Source organism: Heterodontus francisci, chromosome 35 (genome assembly GCF_036365525.1).
Source record: "Heterodontus francisci isolate sHetFra1 chromosome 35, sHetFra1.hap1, whole genome shotgun sequence".
NCBI lineage: Eukaryota > Metazoa > Chordata > Chondrichthyes > Heterodontiformes > Heterodontidae > Heterodontus > Heterodontus francisci.
The window spans coordinates 51,536,664-51,555,221 of record NC_090405.1 but is presented as its reverse complement, the minus strand read 5'-3'; the positions used below and the strand labels follow the sequence as shown (position 1 = coordinate 51,555,221).

General features: G+C 42.9%; 1 protein-coding gene across 10 annotated transcripts in view; it reads left to right on the top strand.

Annotated features, from left to right (window-relative positions):
- Positions 1-18,558, top strand: part of ppip5k1a (diphosphoinositol pentakisphosphate kinase 1a) — a 142,912-nt gene that overhangs the window by 88,596 nt on the left and 35,758 nt on the right. For all 10 annotated transcript variants that reach the window (XM_068015562.1, XM_068015560.1, XM_068015558.1 and 7 more), the window contains 6 exons: positions 64-191; positions 1,546-1,660; positions 1,928-2,035; positions 6,118-6,234; positions 10,051-10,218; positions 11,564-11,657. In XM_068015562.1, the coding sequence (XP_067871663.1) occupies positions 64-191; positions 1,546-1,660; positions 1,928-2,035; positions 6,118-6,234; positions 10,051-10,218; positions 11,564-11,657 (730 nt within the window). The remainder of the gene's footprint in view (positions 1-63; positions 192-1,545; positions 1,661-1,927; positions 2,036-6,117; positions 6,235-10,050; positions 10,219-11,563; positions 11,658-18,558) is intronic.

Below are 18,558 nucleotides of genomic sequence, written 5' to 3'. Positions count from 1 at the left end.
TATGATCAACCGTCTGATTTACTGGGCTGCCATGCTGCAAAACCTCTGTTATGCTTTCTATAGGAATATGGCATTAACAAAGAAGAGAAGCTGGACATTGCCTATGCATACTGCCTTCCACTGATCAAGAAGATGCAGCTGGATTTGCAACGGACGCATGAAGATGAATCTGTGAACAAGCTACACCCACTGTAAGACAGCCATTGGGAGTGTGAGCCTCCGTTGCTTTTGAAGTGCCTGCATGTACTTGATGAAACAATGTTTTAAATCCATCCCGCAGTTAGCATTTTATTTCTGGAGGGAAAGTCTTGCAAAAAAGTTGTAAATCTGAAACAAAAGGAACAAAATGTTGGCAAAAGAATCTGGGTGGAGAAGAGGAGAAATATTTTTATGCAGCAAGTTGTTGTGATCTGGGAAAACGCTGCTGAAAGGTTGGTGGAAGTAGATTCCGCAGTAACTTTCAAACAGCAATTGGATAAATACTTGAAAAAGAAACCTTACAGGGCTATGGGGAAACAGCAAGGGAGCGGACTAATTTCAAAGAGCCGGCACAGGTGCGATGGCCTCCTTCTGTACTGTAAGATTCTGTGTGATCCTGAGTTGAGTTGGTGAGTCTTTAATTCCACCTTTGCGTCTTAAAGGGCAGAGCTAGAAAATGGGAGCAATTCTGGAGCTCCTATGTGAGAAAGGGGAAGTGGGCGATTTGGAGCTGATTGGTCCCCATTGTTAATGGTGGTTGAAATGCTGCCTGATGTGCTGGTGAAGCTCAATTCCAAGGTTGTGCCGAGTTCACTAATCTCTTCTGAGGCAGCGGTTGGAAGACGACAACTGGGTTCGGGAGGCAGGGGGTGGGAAATCAGCCTGAGTTTCCAATTCTCCGCATTGATGGAAACTGGCATATGATGCGGCACTAGATGAGAATAATATGAGCTGTGATGCCCTGTATGATCAAACAGTTAGCCAATCGTACTTGTCTAGGCTTCTAGATGAAAATAGCCACTTGGGCAATGTACTGGAAGGCCATTGGTCACTGAGGAACAATACCTCAGCAAGAATCAGTCCCTTCTTCCTAAATCTGACCTCCTTTAAAACCCACCACTTTCGCTCCAAATAAATGAGCAAAAGACCTAGGCTGACTCTCCAGTGCAGTACTGAGGGAGTGCTGCACTGTTGGAGGTGCCATCTTTCAAATGAGGTGTTAAACCAAGGCCAAATCTGCCCCCTCAGATGGGCATAAATGATCCCGTAGCACTATTTTGAAGAATAGCTGGGGAGTTCTTTGGTGTCCTGGCCATTATTTATCCTTCAACTAACCTCACTAAAACAGATGATCTGGTCCTTATATAATTGCTGTTTGTGGGAGCTTGCTGTGTGCAAATTGGCTGCCACATTTCCTACGTTACAACATTAACTACACTTCAAAAGTACTTCATTGGCTGTAAAGCACTTTGGGGATTCCTGAGGTCGTGAGTGATGTTATAAAAATGCAAGACTTTCTTTGTCATAACACTGCTCACCTGATTAGCTTTCTGTTCTGTTGTTTAGCTATTCCAGAGGGGTAATGTCTCCTGGGCGCCACGTTCGAACACGGTTATATTTCACGAGTGAAAGTCACGTCCATTCTTTGCTGAGTTTGTTTCGTTATGGGGGTCTCTTGGGCGTAAGTAGAAGTTTTACTTGCAGAAGATCGGGTGGTTCTCAATCCGTGCTCCTGACCCTGGGCGAAATTTGAGAGAAAAATGTCTTTCCAATTAATTTCCCCCCTCCCATCCTCCAATATGCCCCTTTCCCTTATGTGTGCCTTTGCCTACCTCCCCCTAATGTGTGTCTTGCCACCCCACTTCCCGTCCCTACTATCAAACTATCACAAGATATTCTTCAATCATTTCTAGTCTAAATCAATGGACTTTCCTCTCTGATTCTCCAGGAGTTAAAGGATCAACAGTGGAAGAGAGCCATGGACTACCTCGGGGCAGTCTCAGAATTGAACTACATGACCCAGATTGTCATTATGTTGTATGAGGATAACAATAAGGTATGGACTTCGACAGTATCCCCTTTTCAGATGGATTCAGCACTGGAGACTTCTGTGTAGTGAAGCGAACAGGAGGGGTTTTAGTCGTGTTTTGTAAAACCACTTTCCTTTGCAGCTTTGACTTTTCCCTTTCCAAACGGCACTGTTTCCTGCTGGGGTACGGTTCCTCCAGCATCAGTAATGCTCCAACACATTTCCCAAGTGGCCACCTTCAGGCATGAGCTTGGGTGGTGAGCGTCTGCAGGCTATTCAACAACGAAAGGACGTCTCTGAAAAATCCCAAGCTAATGCTCATCTCTGCACTTGCAGGCGGTGGATGCTAATTGGGAGTAGGAACCCTGGATGACTTTCTCCTACCCCCCTCCACCCCCTTCACCCACCCCCACCCCCAACCCAAACAACAACTAAGCAGAGACCAATTTCAATGCCCCATTTGCCGCAAGTCATCTAAGACAAGCTAATTGACCATAGGGCAGGGATTGAGCCCACGTCTTTCTGGTCCATACCACTCGGTCACTGCTGTAGCCAACTGAAATATTTTAGTGTACTTGGGAAAAGTTCTTTATATCTATAATGCTAATATAATAGTGAGAATTTGGACTCAAAGCATTGATAGTGTGAGATATGAATGAAGCTTATAAGACTGACTGATTAATCTGATTAAATAATAGCCGTGGCTACACTTTAGAAATGAATCTATTGGTAATAAAACACTTCAAAATGGTATATCACAGATCCTTTCAATCCATTGTACCTGCTGCTAACTCTTTGAAAGAGTTATCCAGTTAGTCCCACTTCCTGGTCTTTTCCCCCCCCGCCCCCCCCCATAGCGCTATAAATTTTTTCTTTTCAGATATTTATCCAATTCTCCTTTGAAAGTTACTATTGACTATGTTCCACCACCCTTTCAGGCAGTGCATTCCAGATCACAACAACTCGATGCGTAAAACAATAAAACTCCTCATTTCTTCCGTGGATTTTTTTGCCAGTTAGCTAAGGATATTCTGAAGCTGTGAAAGGCGCCATATAAATGCAAGTTTATTTCTCTTGCCTCTCTCTCTGCTCCTTGAAAGACCTCTTAAAAATGTATCACCTTTGCTCATGTTTTTGATCACCTCCCCCATTTCGAGTTCGCTTTCCACTTCCCACCTGAAAAGTACCTGCGGATGTTTGGTTATGTGACCAGCACTGTGTAGCTGCAAGTTGAAGCTGAAAAACTACAAAAAAAAATCGATATATTTCTTTCAATTTAATATTTTGGAGAGATAAAGTGTTTAGGTTTTATATTGAATAAAATAAATGCCTGAAATGAAAGTTTATTTACCAGTGTGCGGCTTAGTGAGTGGTTTCAGCTTGAAGTCTTGATGGTATTGCAGAGGAGAAGCAGTTCTTTGAGTGCTGTATGTAGTTGTAGCCATTTTTAATATACTGTTCTAAACAGTGATTGAACAACAGTAAATGGTGTATTGCGCCAGAGAGCAGGTAACCCTGGTACAACTGAATGAATGACTAGATCGAAAGGGCTGTCTTAATGCCAGCGAACATTATTGTTGTCACAATAAACCTGGACGCTTTTTAATGTTTAGCTTGTCATCTGAATAACTTTGAACTCTTGACCCACAAATTCCATTGCAGGTTTCATAAATCAGCCATCGGGTTTGGTTTAGTTTAGTTTAGAGATAAGCACTGAAACAGGCCCTTCGGCCCACCGAGTCTGTGCCGACCATCAACCACCCATTTATACTAATCCTACACTAATTCCATATTCCTACCACATCCCCACCTGTCCCTATATTTCCCTACCACCTACCTATACTAGGGGCAATTTATAATGGCCAATTAACCTATCAACCAGCAAGTTTCTTTTGAAAATGATTGCTTGGCACTTTCAATGTATCTGATCTGATCCACCTGTGAGAGGTTATTTACTCCTCATCAAATTCTGTAGTCTGTTGTGATCATGAAGACATTGGGACATACAGGGGAGGGGATAGTATGAGACTCGATGTCTCTGGAGAACTATGGAATCCTGAAACAAAAGCAGAAAATGCTGGAAATACTCAGCAGGACCGTTCCCTCTACAACACCCTGGCCCCCAAACCCTGCACTTTTCTATGCAAACGCAAGAGATGCAACATCTGCCCTTTTATCTCCTCCCTTCCCACTGTCCAAGGCCTCAAACGCTCAAGTGAAACAATGATTTACTTGTACTACTTTCAATTTAGTATACTGTATTCGTTGCTCGTAATGTGGTCTCCTCTATGTTGGGAATCAAAACGCGGGCCGGGTAACCGCTTTGTGAAACACCTCCGTTCAGTCTGCAAGCGTGATCCTGAGCTTCCGGTCGCTTGTCATTTTAATTCCCCACCTTGTACCTGCTCTGATCTTTCTGTCCTTGGCCTGCTACAGTGTTCCAATGAAGCTCAATGCAAACTCAAGGCACAGCTCCTCATCTTTCAGCTGGGCACTTTACAGCCTTCCAGACTCAACATTAAGTTAAATAATTTTAGTTCATAACCGCTCCCCACCCCCATTTTTTTCTCTTTTCTTGTTTTTCCATGTTGCGTTACCCCCCCCCCCCACCCCTACTGTTTCTTTCTTAATCCCATTACTTTGTGTTCGGACGGCTGCTATACTGCCATCTACACCTCATCCAGTCACACCTTTTGCTTCTTTACTTGGTTTTATACCATGAAATCTATTGTCATTTAATCTCTCCTGCCCTTAATCCTATCACATACCTTCCCTTTTGTTGTTCTTCCCCTCTTCTCCCGCCTTTCAGTTCCTCAAACCTATTATATTTCTTACCTTTACCACTTCTCTGATGAAAGTTCATCAACCTGAAACATTAACTCTGCTTTTCTGTCCACAGATGCTGCCTGATGTGTTGAATATTTCCAGCAGTTTCTGTTTTTGTTTGATTTCCAGCCTCCACATTATTTTGCTTTTGTATGGAATCCTGAAGTTTGCATGATTGTATTAGGGAGTCAGGGAGGAGTTTCCCACAGTTATAGAATCTTGTAACACAGAAGGAGACCATTCAACTCATTGTGCCTGTGCTGGCTCTTTGAAAGAGCTGTCCAATTAGTCCCACTCTCTGCTCTTTCTCTCTAACCCTGGAGTTCTTCCTGAAATTAGCCACAGTTTTTCTTTTTTTTTTCTCCTTCCCTTCTCCTTCCCCAGGAGTCGCTAGGTCTAGTGATTGGAGTTACACCAGCTTTCAGAAGGGTAGAAAATGTAGGTCTTTCTCCACCCTATTCATAGATTGCATCGCTTAACAACTGCTTACAAGGAACAGAGACCCACCCATTAATGCAACACTGACCGTATTAAAGGGGAAACTCTCTTGCAACCACTCCTGTTTATAGAATCATACATCACAGGAGGAGATCATTCGGGTCATTGTGCCTGTGTTAACTCTTTTGAAAGATCTATCCAATTAATTCCATTCCCCACTCTGCTCTTCCCCCATAGCCCTGAAAATTCTTCTTTTTCAACTGGTTATCCAATTCCCTTTTGAAAGTTATTATTGAATCTGCCTCCACTACTCTTTCAGGCAATGCATTCTATATCATCATAGTTGTGTAAAAAAGAAATTCTCTGCATCTCCTACCTGGTTTATTTACCAATTATGTTAAATATGTGCCCTTTGGTTACTGAGCTTCCTGCCAGTGGAAGCAGTTTCTCCCTATCTACTCTTATCAAAGCCCCTCATCATCTTGAACACATCTATTAAATCTCCTCCTACCCTTTGCTGTAAGGAGAACAATCCCAGTTTCTCTATTCTTTCCACATAACTGAAGTCCTTCATCCCTGGTACCATTCTAGTAAATCTCTTCCTCCTCTCTAAAGACTCAACATCTTTCCTAAACTGTGGTGCCCAGAATTGAATACAATACCTGAGGCCTAACCAATGATTTACAAAGATTTAGCATAACTTACTTGCTTTTGTACTCTATGCCTCTAATTTATAAAGTCCAGGATTTCGTATGCCTTTTTAACAGCTTTATCAACTTGATCAATGCTCTTGTACCTGTAATATATACAATGTAATTTTAAAGCATTTTGACTTTTTATATCAGGACCCTTCTTCTGAAGAACGATTCCACGTGGAACTCCACTTCAGCCCAGGGGCGAAAGGTTGCGATGAGGATGAAAATGCCCCCACAGGGTCCGGTTTTCGGCCTGCATCAGCTGAGGTAAATCCCACTGGAATCCCTTGGGTAATTGTCTACTGTCAAAGATATGGTTGATGGTTTTTACATATTCCTTTAATTAACTTGAAAATAACGACCAGATTTGCCACAATATCTTGTTGATTCACAAATTTAGCTGCTTCTCTTTCAAACATAGGTGTGAACGCTTCAAACATTAACATTTCAGGCATTCAAATTCTCCCACAAAAAGAATTTAAATCAGACATGGCTGAGTGGGTCGCACCCTTGCCTCTGATTAAAAGGTTGTGGGTTCCAGTCCCACTCCAGAGACTTGAACACAAAAATCTACACTTGAGGCTTGACTGCAGTACTGAGGGAGTGCTGCATTGTCAGAGATGCCTTCTTTCTATTTGAGACGTTAAACCGAGGCCCCATCTGCCCTTTCAGATGGGTGTAAACGATCCAACATCACTATTCGAAGAGGAGCAGGGGAGTTCTCCCTGGTGACCTGACTCACTGGGCTGAATAGCCTCCTTCTATGCCATAAATGACCCTGGCTGAACCAACATCACTAAAACAGATTATCTAATCACATGTGGGAGCTTTCTGTGTGCAAATTGATTGCTGCATTCCTACATTACAACAGTGACTGCCCTTCAAAAGTATTTTGTTGGCAGTAAAGCAGTTTGGGACTACTTGAGGTCATGAAAGGTGCTATAGAAATGCAAGTCTTTGTTATTTAAGTTTTTTGTGCTCTGCTTATGATGATGAAGCAATTTTGTCTCGAGATTTAGCTTGGTATGTGCTTTGATTCTGTCAAGGTACACAACGGATTAAAAAGTACCTTCACTCATAGAAGAATTATTCCGACTCATTTTGATACTGTTGATGCTGGGCAGGTGTCCTGGCGAGGAGCCAAGCCATTCAGTTTAAATTTTGAGATTTGTTCAAGTGTATTTTTAATTGGCAGAGTTTGGAATTTAACAGAGAATTTTATTAAATGTATTAGTTCACTTTTTTTTGATGGTATTTGTCTTTTTTTGCCTTCTTGAAGTCACTGAGTCTGTCTGTAGCCTTTGAAGGGACATAGTATGGCCAGGTAGCTTCCACCAAGGGTGAATGAAAAAGGACAAGAACTGCTAAGTATAAGATTGTTATTTATGGCATAGTTTAGCACAGCAGTTCAAAACGATTGTTTTCTACTGCACAAGAAATTATGTAACCTTAACTAGGGCGGCACAGTGGCGCAGTGGTTAGCACCGCAGCCTCACAGCTCCAGCGACCTGGGTTCAATTCCGGGTACTGCCTGTGTGGAGTTTGCAAGTTCTCCCTGTGTCTGCGTGGGTTTCCTCCGGGTGCTCCGGTTTCCTCCCACATGCCAAAGACTTGCAGGTTGGTAGGTAAATTGGCCATTAGAAATTGCCCCTAGTATAGGTAGGTGGTAGGGAAAATATAGGGACAGGTGGGGATGTGGTAGGAATATGGGATTAGTGTAGGATTAGTATAAATGGGTGATTGATGGTCGGCACAGACTCGGTGGGCCGAAGGGCCTGTTTCAGTGCTGTATCTCTAAAAAAAAAACTAAAACTAAAACTACTGTTAAAAATAATCCTTTACTGCCATTGTTTACTTACTCTTTTCCTGTTTAATACCTTTGTTGCCCAGTAAAGCCCAAGTCAAAGTCTAGGGTAGTGTTAATCTGCAACCTTCTGAATGTCAGGAGGATCATATGATAGAAGCTGTACCTGAAGCAAATTGAAGAAGCTCTCCATTTATTTCCTGGGCACACTACAACTTCACAGAATCACAGAATTGTTACAGTGCAGAAGGAGTCCATTCGGCCCATCGTTTCTGCTCTGGGTCTCCGAATGAGCAATTCACCTAGTGCCACTCCCCTGCCTTCTCCCTGTAACCCTGTGCATTCTTTCTTTTCATATAACAGTCTAATTCCCCTTTGAATGTTTCAATTGAACCTGCTTCCACCACATTCTCAGGCAGCACATTCCAGACCTTAACCACTTGCTACATGAAAAAGTTTTTCCTTCTTTTACCAATTACTTTAAATCTGTGCCCTCTCATTCTCGATCCTTTCCCATCATGATTTTGAATACCTCTATAAAATCTCCTCTCGACCTTCTCTTCTCCAAGGAAAACAGTCCCAACTTCTCCAGTCTGTCCTCATAACTGAAGTTCCTGATCCCTAGAACAATTTTCGTGAGTCTTTTCTGCACCTTCTCTAACGTCTTTGTCCTTCCTAAAGTGAGGCGTCCAGAATTGGATGCAATACTGCAGCTGATGTCAAACTAGTGTCTTATACAAGTTCAGCATAACCTCCTTGCACTTGTACACTATGCCCCTATTAATAAAGCCAAGGATACTGTATGCTTTATTAACTGCCCTCTCAACCTGCCACCTTCAATAACCTATGCACATATACACCCAGGTCCCCCTGCTCCTGCACTCACTTTAGAATTGTGCCCTTTATTTTATATTGCGTCTCCATGTTCTTCCTACGAACCTTCACATTTCTCTGCGTTGAGCTTCATCTGCCACCTGTCTGCCCATTCCACCAAAGCTTTTGGAGTTCTACACTATCTTCCTCACAGTTCACAATGCTTCCAAGTTTCGTATCACCGCAAACTTTGAAATTGTGCCCTGTACACCAAGGTCTAGGTCATTAATATTATCAAGAAAAGCAAGGGTTCGAAAATTGACCCCTGGGGAACTCTACTACAAACCTTACTTCAGCCCAGAAAACATCCATTAACCACTACTGTTTAGAGTCATGGAGAGATACAGCATCGAAACAGGCCCTTCGGCCCAACAAGTCCGCACCGACCATCAACCACCCATTTATACTAATCCTACATTAATCCCATTTCCCTGTCACATCCCCACCTTCCCTCAATTCTCCTACCACCTACCTACACTAGGAGCAATTTTTTTTTTTACAATGGCCAACTTACCTATCAACCCGCAAGTCTTTGGCAGTGGGAGGAAACCGGAGCACCCGGAGGAAACCCACGCGGTCACAGGGAGAACTTGCAAACTCCGCATAGGCAGTGCCCAGAACCAAACCCAGATCACTGGAGCTATGAGGCTGCGGTGCTAACCACTGTGCCACTGTGCTGCCCACAGTTTTCTGTCACTCAGCCAGCTCCATATCCATGTTGCTACTGTCCCATTTATTCCATGAGTATAACTTTGCTCACAACTTTACCTAGATATATGGGCAAGTGAAGACATTTTCTAAGAAAGGGTGAACTTGGGCTCACCTATAAGAGAAGCCTGAAACATAAAAGCCACTGATTTTGGGGATTTCTTCACTTTTTTTTTTACTTTCATAGAATGGTAGAATGATGTAGTGCAGAAGGAGACCCATCGTTCCTGATCTGGCTCCTTGAAAGAGCTATCTAATTAGTTCCACTCACCTGTCTGTGTAAATACTTCCCCTTCAAGTGTACCCGTAGATGGACAGCAACAGTTTAAGAAGACGGCTCACCACCATCTTCCCAAGGGCAATTAGGGATGGGCAACAAATGCTGGCCTTACCAGCGGCGCCCACATCCCATGAAACGAATTTTAAAAAAAAATTCTACCAGTTTAATGTGCAGATTGTTGCTACCAGTTTGGGATTGGAAGTTATTTGCAGTGTAAAAAAAAATGAATTGTTCAACTTCCTTCTACTTCCGTGTGAGCAGCTTTCAAATTAATTGAACTGTTTGAGTTGGCATAGCGCTAACAGTTATCCAGCAAAGAGAGAAAAAGGAAAAAAGGATACAAAAAAGTGGAAAAGGGAGTAAATGAGAGAGAAAACGAGAGAGAGAGATTGTTGTAATGGTGTTTATCTCTCTGTAGAATGAAGGTGGCTCCAAGACTGATCAGGGCAGCATGGAGGATCTTTCGGAGAATCGGGGGAGTGACGATGCAGATGGGTTTCTTCCAGCCTTGCCTCAGCCAGCAGAGCCCTTTCAGATGCACAGGAAGTCTGCCCTGACCAAAACCAGGAAGATGGGCTCCATGGAGGTAAATGATGGCAAATGATACGAAGCACATCATCCATTTGTTCACATTTGGTGATCATCTAGAATTTTTTTTCTTTCCAAAATATACTTAATTCATAAAAATCGTTTAAAAAATACATTACAAAACAGTTCCAAACAGCACCAAGTCAACAATACAACGAGTGCAAAGGAGATCAGTTTTCTTCAATACAGGAGTGAGTTGCCTCACAACCCTTCCGTTTCATTTTACCTGCCATGTACTTTTTGCAGCAAACAAATATTTTCCGGATACAGTTCGAGGGGTTTTCCATGGATCCAGCCCCTCAGTTCACCTTGGTGGTGGTACCTTACACTGTGGTTTTGAGCCTTTGCCGCGGCTGCCCCAAGCTTTAGTGCATCCCTCAACACGTAGTCCTCGACCTTGGAATGTGCCAGTCTGCAACATTCGGTCGTGGATGACTCTTTGCGCTGGAAGACCAGCAAGTTTCGGGGCAGACCAAAGGGCGTCTTTCACCGAATTGATAATCCTCCAGCAGCAGTTGATGTTTATCTCGCTGTGCATCCCTGGGAACAGCCCGTAGAGCACAGACTCCTGTGTTACAGAGCTGCTTGGGATGAACCTCAACAAAAACCACTGCATCTCTTTCCATTTCTCTGATCCGAGGAGAACAATCCCAGCTTCTCCAGTCTCTCCACATGCCTAGTTGTCTCTTGAACTCATTTATATCATCCACTTCACAGTCCATGCGGGAGAAAATGTCAACTCCAAGCTTTATTTCAGGTTAAACCATGATTGCAAGATAACGAGATGTAGGAATGAGCTGGTTAAAAAGGTTCTTTATTTCTGGTCTGAGGAACACTACATTTACTCCTCTCCCCAGCTCCGATTTACCTTGGGGCGTGGGAGGGTCCCTTTCTGCAAATAGCTGAATTATCTTTGCAATGCAGCGTCCTGACTATCAAATGGTTCAAACAAAGTGGGTTCAATGCCCCAACTTAAGCTTGCACAACAAAATGCGCTTGATTCGATAGCGGATTAATAGGCACGTGTTTTTGAGAGTCCACAAGGTGGTTGTGTCTCTGTATGTTAGATTATTTTTATTCTGGAGTCCTGCTGATGGGTAGAGGCCAGTTACCTGTGGTCAGCTGCACTCCAGTGTAAACCCTTCCTGGGTTACATTTGTTCCTCTGTCTGAAGGGGAGTTTTCCCCTTGGTGGTGGTGTGAGTGTCACTCTTCAATGCTGCACCAGCATAGTCACTATTTGAAAGTGCAGATCTTCTCAAACCAATGGTTTTGTCAACAATTACTGAAGTCCTGAAATTGACTGTTTTTCCTTTTTATGCAAAGTGTCTCTTTTGTTGACAGGTGCTGTCGGAGAGTTCATCAAAATACAGTGGATACCGGCTGCTGGCTCCTCCGTATTCCAGACAGCTGTCTGATGTTAAACAGAGCGGTCTGGGTAAGAGATTTTGCCATACTGGAACCTCTAAAGAACACAATAGCTGGTGTGACCTCATCATATGCCTGCCACTGTAAATAGTGGATGTGTGCTTATTAAGCTGCCCACACGCACTAACTTAACATACAACACCTTTTAAAGGACTTACTTTTGGATTTTAACCAAACTTTAGAAGTGACTTTTTTCATCAAGCACTGGCGCTCTTTAGGACTGTTAGAAGCTGTTCATTGGTTTCCAAAATTCAGATGGGGCCTTCAGGCAAACACTTGGGGGTGGCGGGGTAGGGGGTGGTGAAATTCATTTGCTGGCGCTACACAGACTTGTGTTCTCTCATCAGGGCAGGCAGCACCGCCAGCTTCTACCAGTGCGGCCCACGCAGCATTCTTCAGTAATATCAATGATATTAAGGGGCGCTGCATAAGCAAATTTAAACTTGAAGCAGAGTTTGCGTTAATCTTTAAAAGTCTGAGGACAAATTGCTAAAATTGTTTTTCGGAGGTGGTGGGGAAGCATGAGATCCTAAGTTTTATGAATAGGGACAATAGAGTGCAAAAGCCCAAAGAAAATGTACTCATTGATCAAGCTATAGTTTTAGAATATTGTCCAGTTTTACATGTCCTACTTTATGAATGTCAAGGCCATTTAAAGGGTACAGAAGAGGTTTACTAAGGTGCTACTTAGGAGAGACTAGAAAAGCTGCGTCTTTTCACTAGAACACAAAGATTAAGAGGATGCTTGGTAGAAGTGTTCCATTTATGTGTGGTTTTGGGAAGATAAATAGAAGCTGTTGCCACTGGTTTTGAGTTAGTAACTAGAGGACATAAATCACCAATAGAACAAGGGAGTGCTTAGGAGATCTTTTTAATGAATGGATTGACCTGGCAGAAGCAGTGGTGGAAGCAGATTCCATAATAACTTTAAGTGAAAATGGATAAATATTTGCAAAAGAAAAATTGTAAAGGTTATGGGAAAAGGGCAAAGTTTAGGATTAAGTGGATAGCTTATTCAGGTATGATGGGCCAAATGGTCTCCTTCTGTGCTGTAAAATTCTGTTATTCTAAGCACCTGATGGCAGTTAATAATCCTTAAGACTAATAAAATAGTTATAATGTTGTGCACTAGTGATATCTCCACATAACCCTACAGGATAACTTGTCACTTCCAGTAGCTGAATATGAGGGAAGGGGTTGGGGCCCAGTGGGTCAGGCATTAACCTTCCACTTCTGGGCATGGTCTCGGACATGAACAGGGGCGGGTTACGTAGACTGGGGGGGCCAGGTTTTGGACAGGAAACCAGGAAGTCTGTGTTTCCCCATACGCTGCAGAGTTTTAACTCCACTTAAGTGCCTGAGTGTCATCAGATCCTGCCAGAGGGGGCTCTGAAAGGCCGAGATGGGGTCCCCCCCTCCCCCACGCTCTCCATTTTTTGGTCCAGTGCTAGGGCACCCACCGCGCCACAAAATTCAGCCCTAACTGTGCTATATCTGACCTGGCAGTGCTCGATGCTGACACTGGATGCCTGAAATTGTAAGTGTTCTCTTCCTCAGCACTAATAGCCCTCATTTTGGCGAGTGCAAAAAAAAAAAGTGGTGAAATTAAATTATAAATAAAATAACCTGTACAGATGCCTGCCCTCTAATGTGCATGCTTTTTGGTTGGACCAGCATGATTGGCTTGTTTATTGAGCAAGAGAGCTCCAGACTTTCTTTGGCTTGTTTTACCTGCATACACACTTAACAAAATGCTTTAGTCGTTAGCGTGCATCAGTGATGTGGAGTAGTGATTTCAGCAACATTTGCAGTAATTTTGGTGTGTCTGCCTCCTGTTTTTTAGTGAGAACAGAGGGATAGTGAGACCAAAATGAAACAATAAGCCTAGTGCCAGCTTCCTGCTTGCTACTGTTTCTCAGTGGGCTGGTTTCAAGTGTTCAGCATGCTTGCTGAAAACAGGCAGCAGCCTCATTATTCAATGTAAATCAACAATAACTGACATTTATATAGCAACTTTAACATAGCAAAACATCCTAAAGCTTTACAGGAGCATAATCGGACTAAAATTGATACCGAGCCACATAAGGAGACATTAGGACCGGTGCCCAAAGGCTTGGTTAAAGAGGTAGGTTTTAAAGAAAGGAAAGAAGGAACTTGCATTTATATAGCTCCTTTCACGACCTCAAGATGCCCTAAAGCACTTTACAGCCAATGAAGTACTTTGAAGTGTAGTTACTGTTGTAATGTAAGAAAAGACAGCTGCCAATTTGCGCACAGCAAGTTTCGCAAATAACATTGCGATGACGCTCAGATCATCTGTTTTAGTGATGTTGGTTGAGAGGTAAGTTCTGGCCAGGACAAAAAGGAGCAACATAAAGAAGATGGGATAGAGAGATGGCGATGTTATGGAGGAAATTCTGGAGCTTAGAGCCTAGACGCCTGAAGGCCGGTTGCCAGTGGTAGAGGAAGGATTGGTGAATGTACAGGAGGCCAGAATTGGGGGAGCACAGTGTTTTTGGATGGTTGTGGGTCTGGAGAAAGTTATAGAGGTGTGAAGGGGTGAGGCCATGGAGGTCTAGGGTTTTAGAGTTGCAGGGAGTCTTGGGGTCTACATTGAGGTCTCTTGGGAACCAATGATGTAGTTAGGGCGCAAATCCCACTTTGGTGTGGTACAGCGCCCAATGAATGCTGGATGCACCTGCTACACAGGACAGGAAATGGCCAGCACCATGAGGGATCACTGGAAGCAGCTGTGGGAATAATAACCAATAATTATATCGCACCTTTTGGGCAGCAGGATGGGCATCAAGTGTGCCTTGCTGCTTAATCCTCCTCACCCCCTCCCCACCCCCCATGATCGACCCAACCTGTCCCTTTAGTCCTTTGCTGTATGGACTGTTGGAATCTGTTTCCCCCCCCCCCCCCCCCCCCCCCACCCCACAAATAAGTGGTGAGCTGTCTGTCAGCAATTAGAATGTGCAGTGCAGCTGACCAACTGAATGCAAGTGAACCCTGAGCAGCCGATCACTGCACCTTTCTGTTCAATGTCTGCCAGCGATGAAAATCAACCCCAAAATCAATTCCAAACTGATGCACATGCATGGAGCTATCTCTCAGCCTGCATCTACACTTCATATTTATATGTCTTTCTCTGCACTTTACAGAGGGAACCTGATATGATCATTCAGTTTTGTTAATTGTACTTGCTATGAATATTTTCCCATCCCATTTTATTTTCCAATGAAGGGTCCTTTTTTTTCCCACTGTTACAACAAAACCTTGTGAAAGCAAAATACAGAATATTGCCAAACCTATTCCTAGTCATGCAGCTGCCAAAGAGGAATGCAAACCCTTTTTTAAGCTTTGGCAATGCTGTTGCATCCTTCAGGGAGTTTAAATGGTGAATGGCAGAATAGAAGAGACGTATTGTGGAGTGCTCTTTAGACTCTTTGTTCTTCAGAATTTCTGGATAAATCTGTAGGAATAGGCTGAAGTTCTTTTTGGCCTGATACATGGAATAGCAATCAATGGTCAAACAATTGTGCACCCACTGTGGCTCTGTTGGTAAAGACACTGCCCAGTGTAGCACTGAGTCAGACAGAGCAACAACTCCACACAGCAACATGGTCAAAGATCCTGTTGCTACAAATTACAAAAACAAGTGACTGCACTTCACTGGCTTTGGCACCTCCTGAGGATATAAAAGGCAATCTATAAGAGCAAGTTCTTTCTCTGCAGACAGCAGCCCTCCATTACAGTGCCCATATTGCATGTGCGAATCTAAACAGTGAGTGTTAATTGGCCATTTGACTGTGAAGGGCATCACAGTCAAGCCCAATCTCACTGATCTCACTCAATGTCCATGCAAACACACACTCTAGTCGGTGTCACTGGATAACAGTCAGGAGCAGGATTACTTGTTGCCTTTACCTGCTTCATAACGCAGGGCATTGAAGCCAGTTTAGCAGCTCTAACCTCTAGCTGTCTGGCAGTGGGCTCTAGTTCAGGCTGGTGTTTTATCCTAGGATCTGTTTGCTTTTTTTGTCTAGGCAGTTCATTTTAAACAGTTTAATATCCTGAATGTATTGAGCAGTATATTTTTTCAACTTGTAATGCACTCCTTATAATCATGGACCGCTCCACCAGTGTTCACTTTAAGTGCTAGAGATTTGATGTGCCGCATTATTCCGTGACACACGCTGCGAGATTCTCCAATTGCCACATAAAAAGCACTTGCAAGTATTGCAATGAGTTTGCTGAAAAGCCTTGGAGGCAGTGAGCTCTTCCCAACTGGCGTCTTTGTGTTTGTTCAGTGTTATCATACAGTGCTGTGGTTCATTCTGATAAAAGCAAGCTGCAAAATTTTAATGATGAAGTGAAGATAGGGGGAGTTGAACTTTTGAACTACATATTTTAAAATTGCAGCATTGGTTTAGGGATTTACTTTGGTGTAGAGCCCTAAACAGAAATGAAAAGAGGCATAGCCAGAGAGATTCTAAGTGAAATCAATTTCCATTTTGGGATTACACAGTTGTCCGGTATATTATTTGTAGATTTTTTTGGGATGGAGGGTATAATCCACAGTAATTTTTTTCTGTCTCTTCCTGAATGAATAGAATTGTAATTTAAGGTTCCGGTGATTTGTATGTTGTCTATGTAATTTTTTTCCCTTACCTCCTTTCCTGGAGTGCAGTTCCACAGTACAGTGCTATCTTTGTTACTTTACCAAGTGGTTGTACTTCAGATGTAGACCTGGATGGTGAGTTTTGGCAGACTGGTCATGTGCCTTGCTGAAATTCACTGTCTATCCTCCCACATGAAGAATGGGCTCTCAGCAGAGATACCAAAGGCTGTGGGATTGCACGCCAGCCGAGAATGAGGTAAGTTCTACCATATAATAAAAAGGCCGTGGTTTTCAAGGTGCGAATTGTGAGATATTGTAGGTGAGACTTGCATTGCATCAACATATGACTGGCTAAGCACACTATCACTCAGTGCAGGCTTGAACATGTTCCATCTCTAATGCATTGATTGGGCCAATTTAACAAACTCTTTAATTTAAAAAAAAACATAAATGTCGACTGAAAATTGAAATTACTTTGATAAAATCGCATGCATGTAGCTGAGCTATCAAAGGTTATTTTGACTTTTCTGATTCCGTTCTTCTGTAATTAAATATTTTTTATAAAAGCGGAAAATGTTGGAAATACTCAGCAGGTCAAGCAGCATCTGTGGACAGAGAAACAGAGTTAACGTTTCATGTCGATGACCTTTCATCAGAACTGGAAGAAGTTTAGAGATTTTTAAGCAAGCACAGAAGCAGGTGGGGGCGGGGAACAAAGCAAAGGTCTGTGATAGGGTGGAAGGCAGGAGAGGTTAAATGACAAAAAGGATGATGCAAGACAAATGGGGATGGTAATAGAACAGGTAGTAAAACAAAAGATGAGTCTAGAGGAAGTGTAAATGACAACAGCAGAACCATTACCAATACCTGCTGTCCAACAAAAAATGGGAGCAGTGGTTATGACCTGAAATTGATGACATCGAGTCCAGAGGCTGTAAAGTGCCTAATTGAAAGATCAGGTTCTGTTTTCCGAACTTACATTGAGCTTCATGTAGGAGTGGGACGGAGAATAAAGATGGCAAGCAACTGGAAGCTCAAGGACACGCATGCAGATTGAACCGATGTGTTCAGGAAAGCAATCTCCAAATCTGTGTTTAGTCACTCAATGAGGACACCTCATCGTAAGCAGTGAATGCTGTATACTAAATTGGAAGAAGTACAAATAAATCACTATCAGGAAGGAGTGTTTGGGGCCCTAGACAGTGGGAAGGGGGTGTGCATGTGTTGCATTTTTATAGTTGGAACCTAACTATCAGGGTATTGTCTAGCATCAAATGTAAACCAGACTGGATTGAGAGGCTGTTTCATTCTCTGGAGGGCATTAGTGAATCAATTGAGTTTTTATGGCAATCCAGCAGCTTTCACTATCCATTTTTCTGGTGCTAGCCCACAAATTACCAGCTTACCAGATTTATTGAATGCATTTTTACAGCCTGCCATTGTGGAATTGTGTCAATAGTGACCCGGCCAGGGTGTGTAACTAAATCTGTGAAGGGCAAGAATCCCTATTGCATCAATCTGGTGCTGCAATGTCACGCTGGATAGATCTAAACCTGATTGAGAAACAGAACAACTAATTAATGCAACTTTGACCTGCCCAATAAAGGAATTTGTGAAGATATCATTTGTCACTTCCTCTGAGTTTATTCCATCCGCCTCCAATGTAAAGGACTTTGGATGCGGTGAGAAATTGCAGAGCTTCTCATCACTGCTCTGACACACTGGCCTTTGTTGTGATCCCAAGTGCAGTCTGTTTGACATGAGCAATGTCACAACCCATTGGATTATCAGAGTACAAATCATCATGGTGTTTTGGCATCCTTGACCCTCCAATCCCCATGTTACCGTCTCAATGGTGTCACTGTGGGTTGAAAGAAAATGGAGCTTTATTTATATTTATATACTGTTTATCATGTCACTGAAACGTTTCCAAGCACTTCATACACTAAATTACTTTTGGATTACTGATATTGTTATTTAAAGAAGAACTGAAGCTTCGAACCTCCAGGAGGCAGACCGAGTTATCCAGAGTTGTACTGCCACACCATCTAGTAGATTGAAAACCTTTTTTTTTTATTTGTCCTCTGGGTGGCTAACAACGTGTGGTATGGGAAGAAAATAAGTGAGGAGCTTCATACTGTCACAATAGATATACGTTAATGTTGGGCTTGTTCCTCTTCAGATAGGAACCTTACAAAAATATAGAATTTTAGGGAATTTTGCTATGTCTATATCATCCACTCTCCAGTATCGCTAAAGCTGCTCAATATCCCTCTCCCGCTAACAG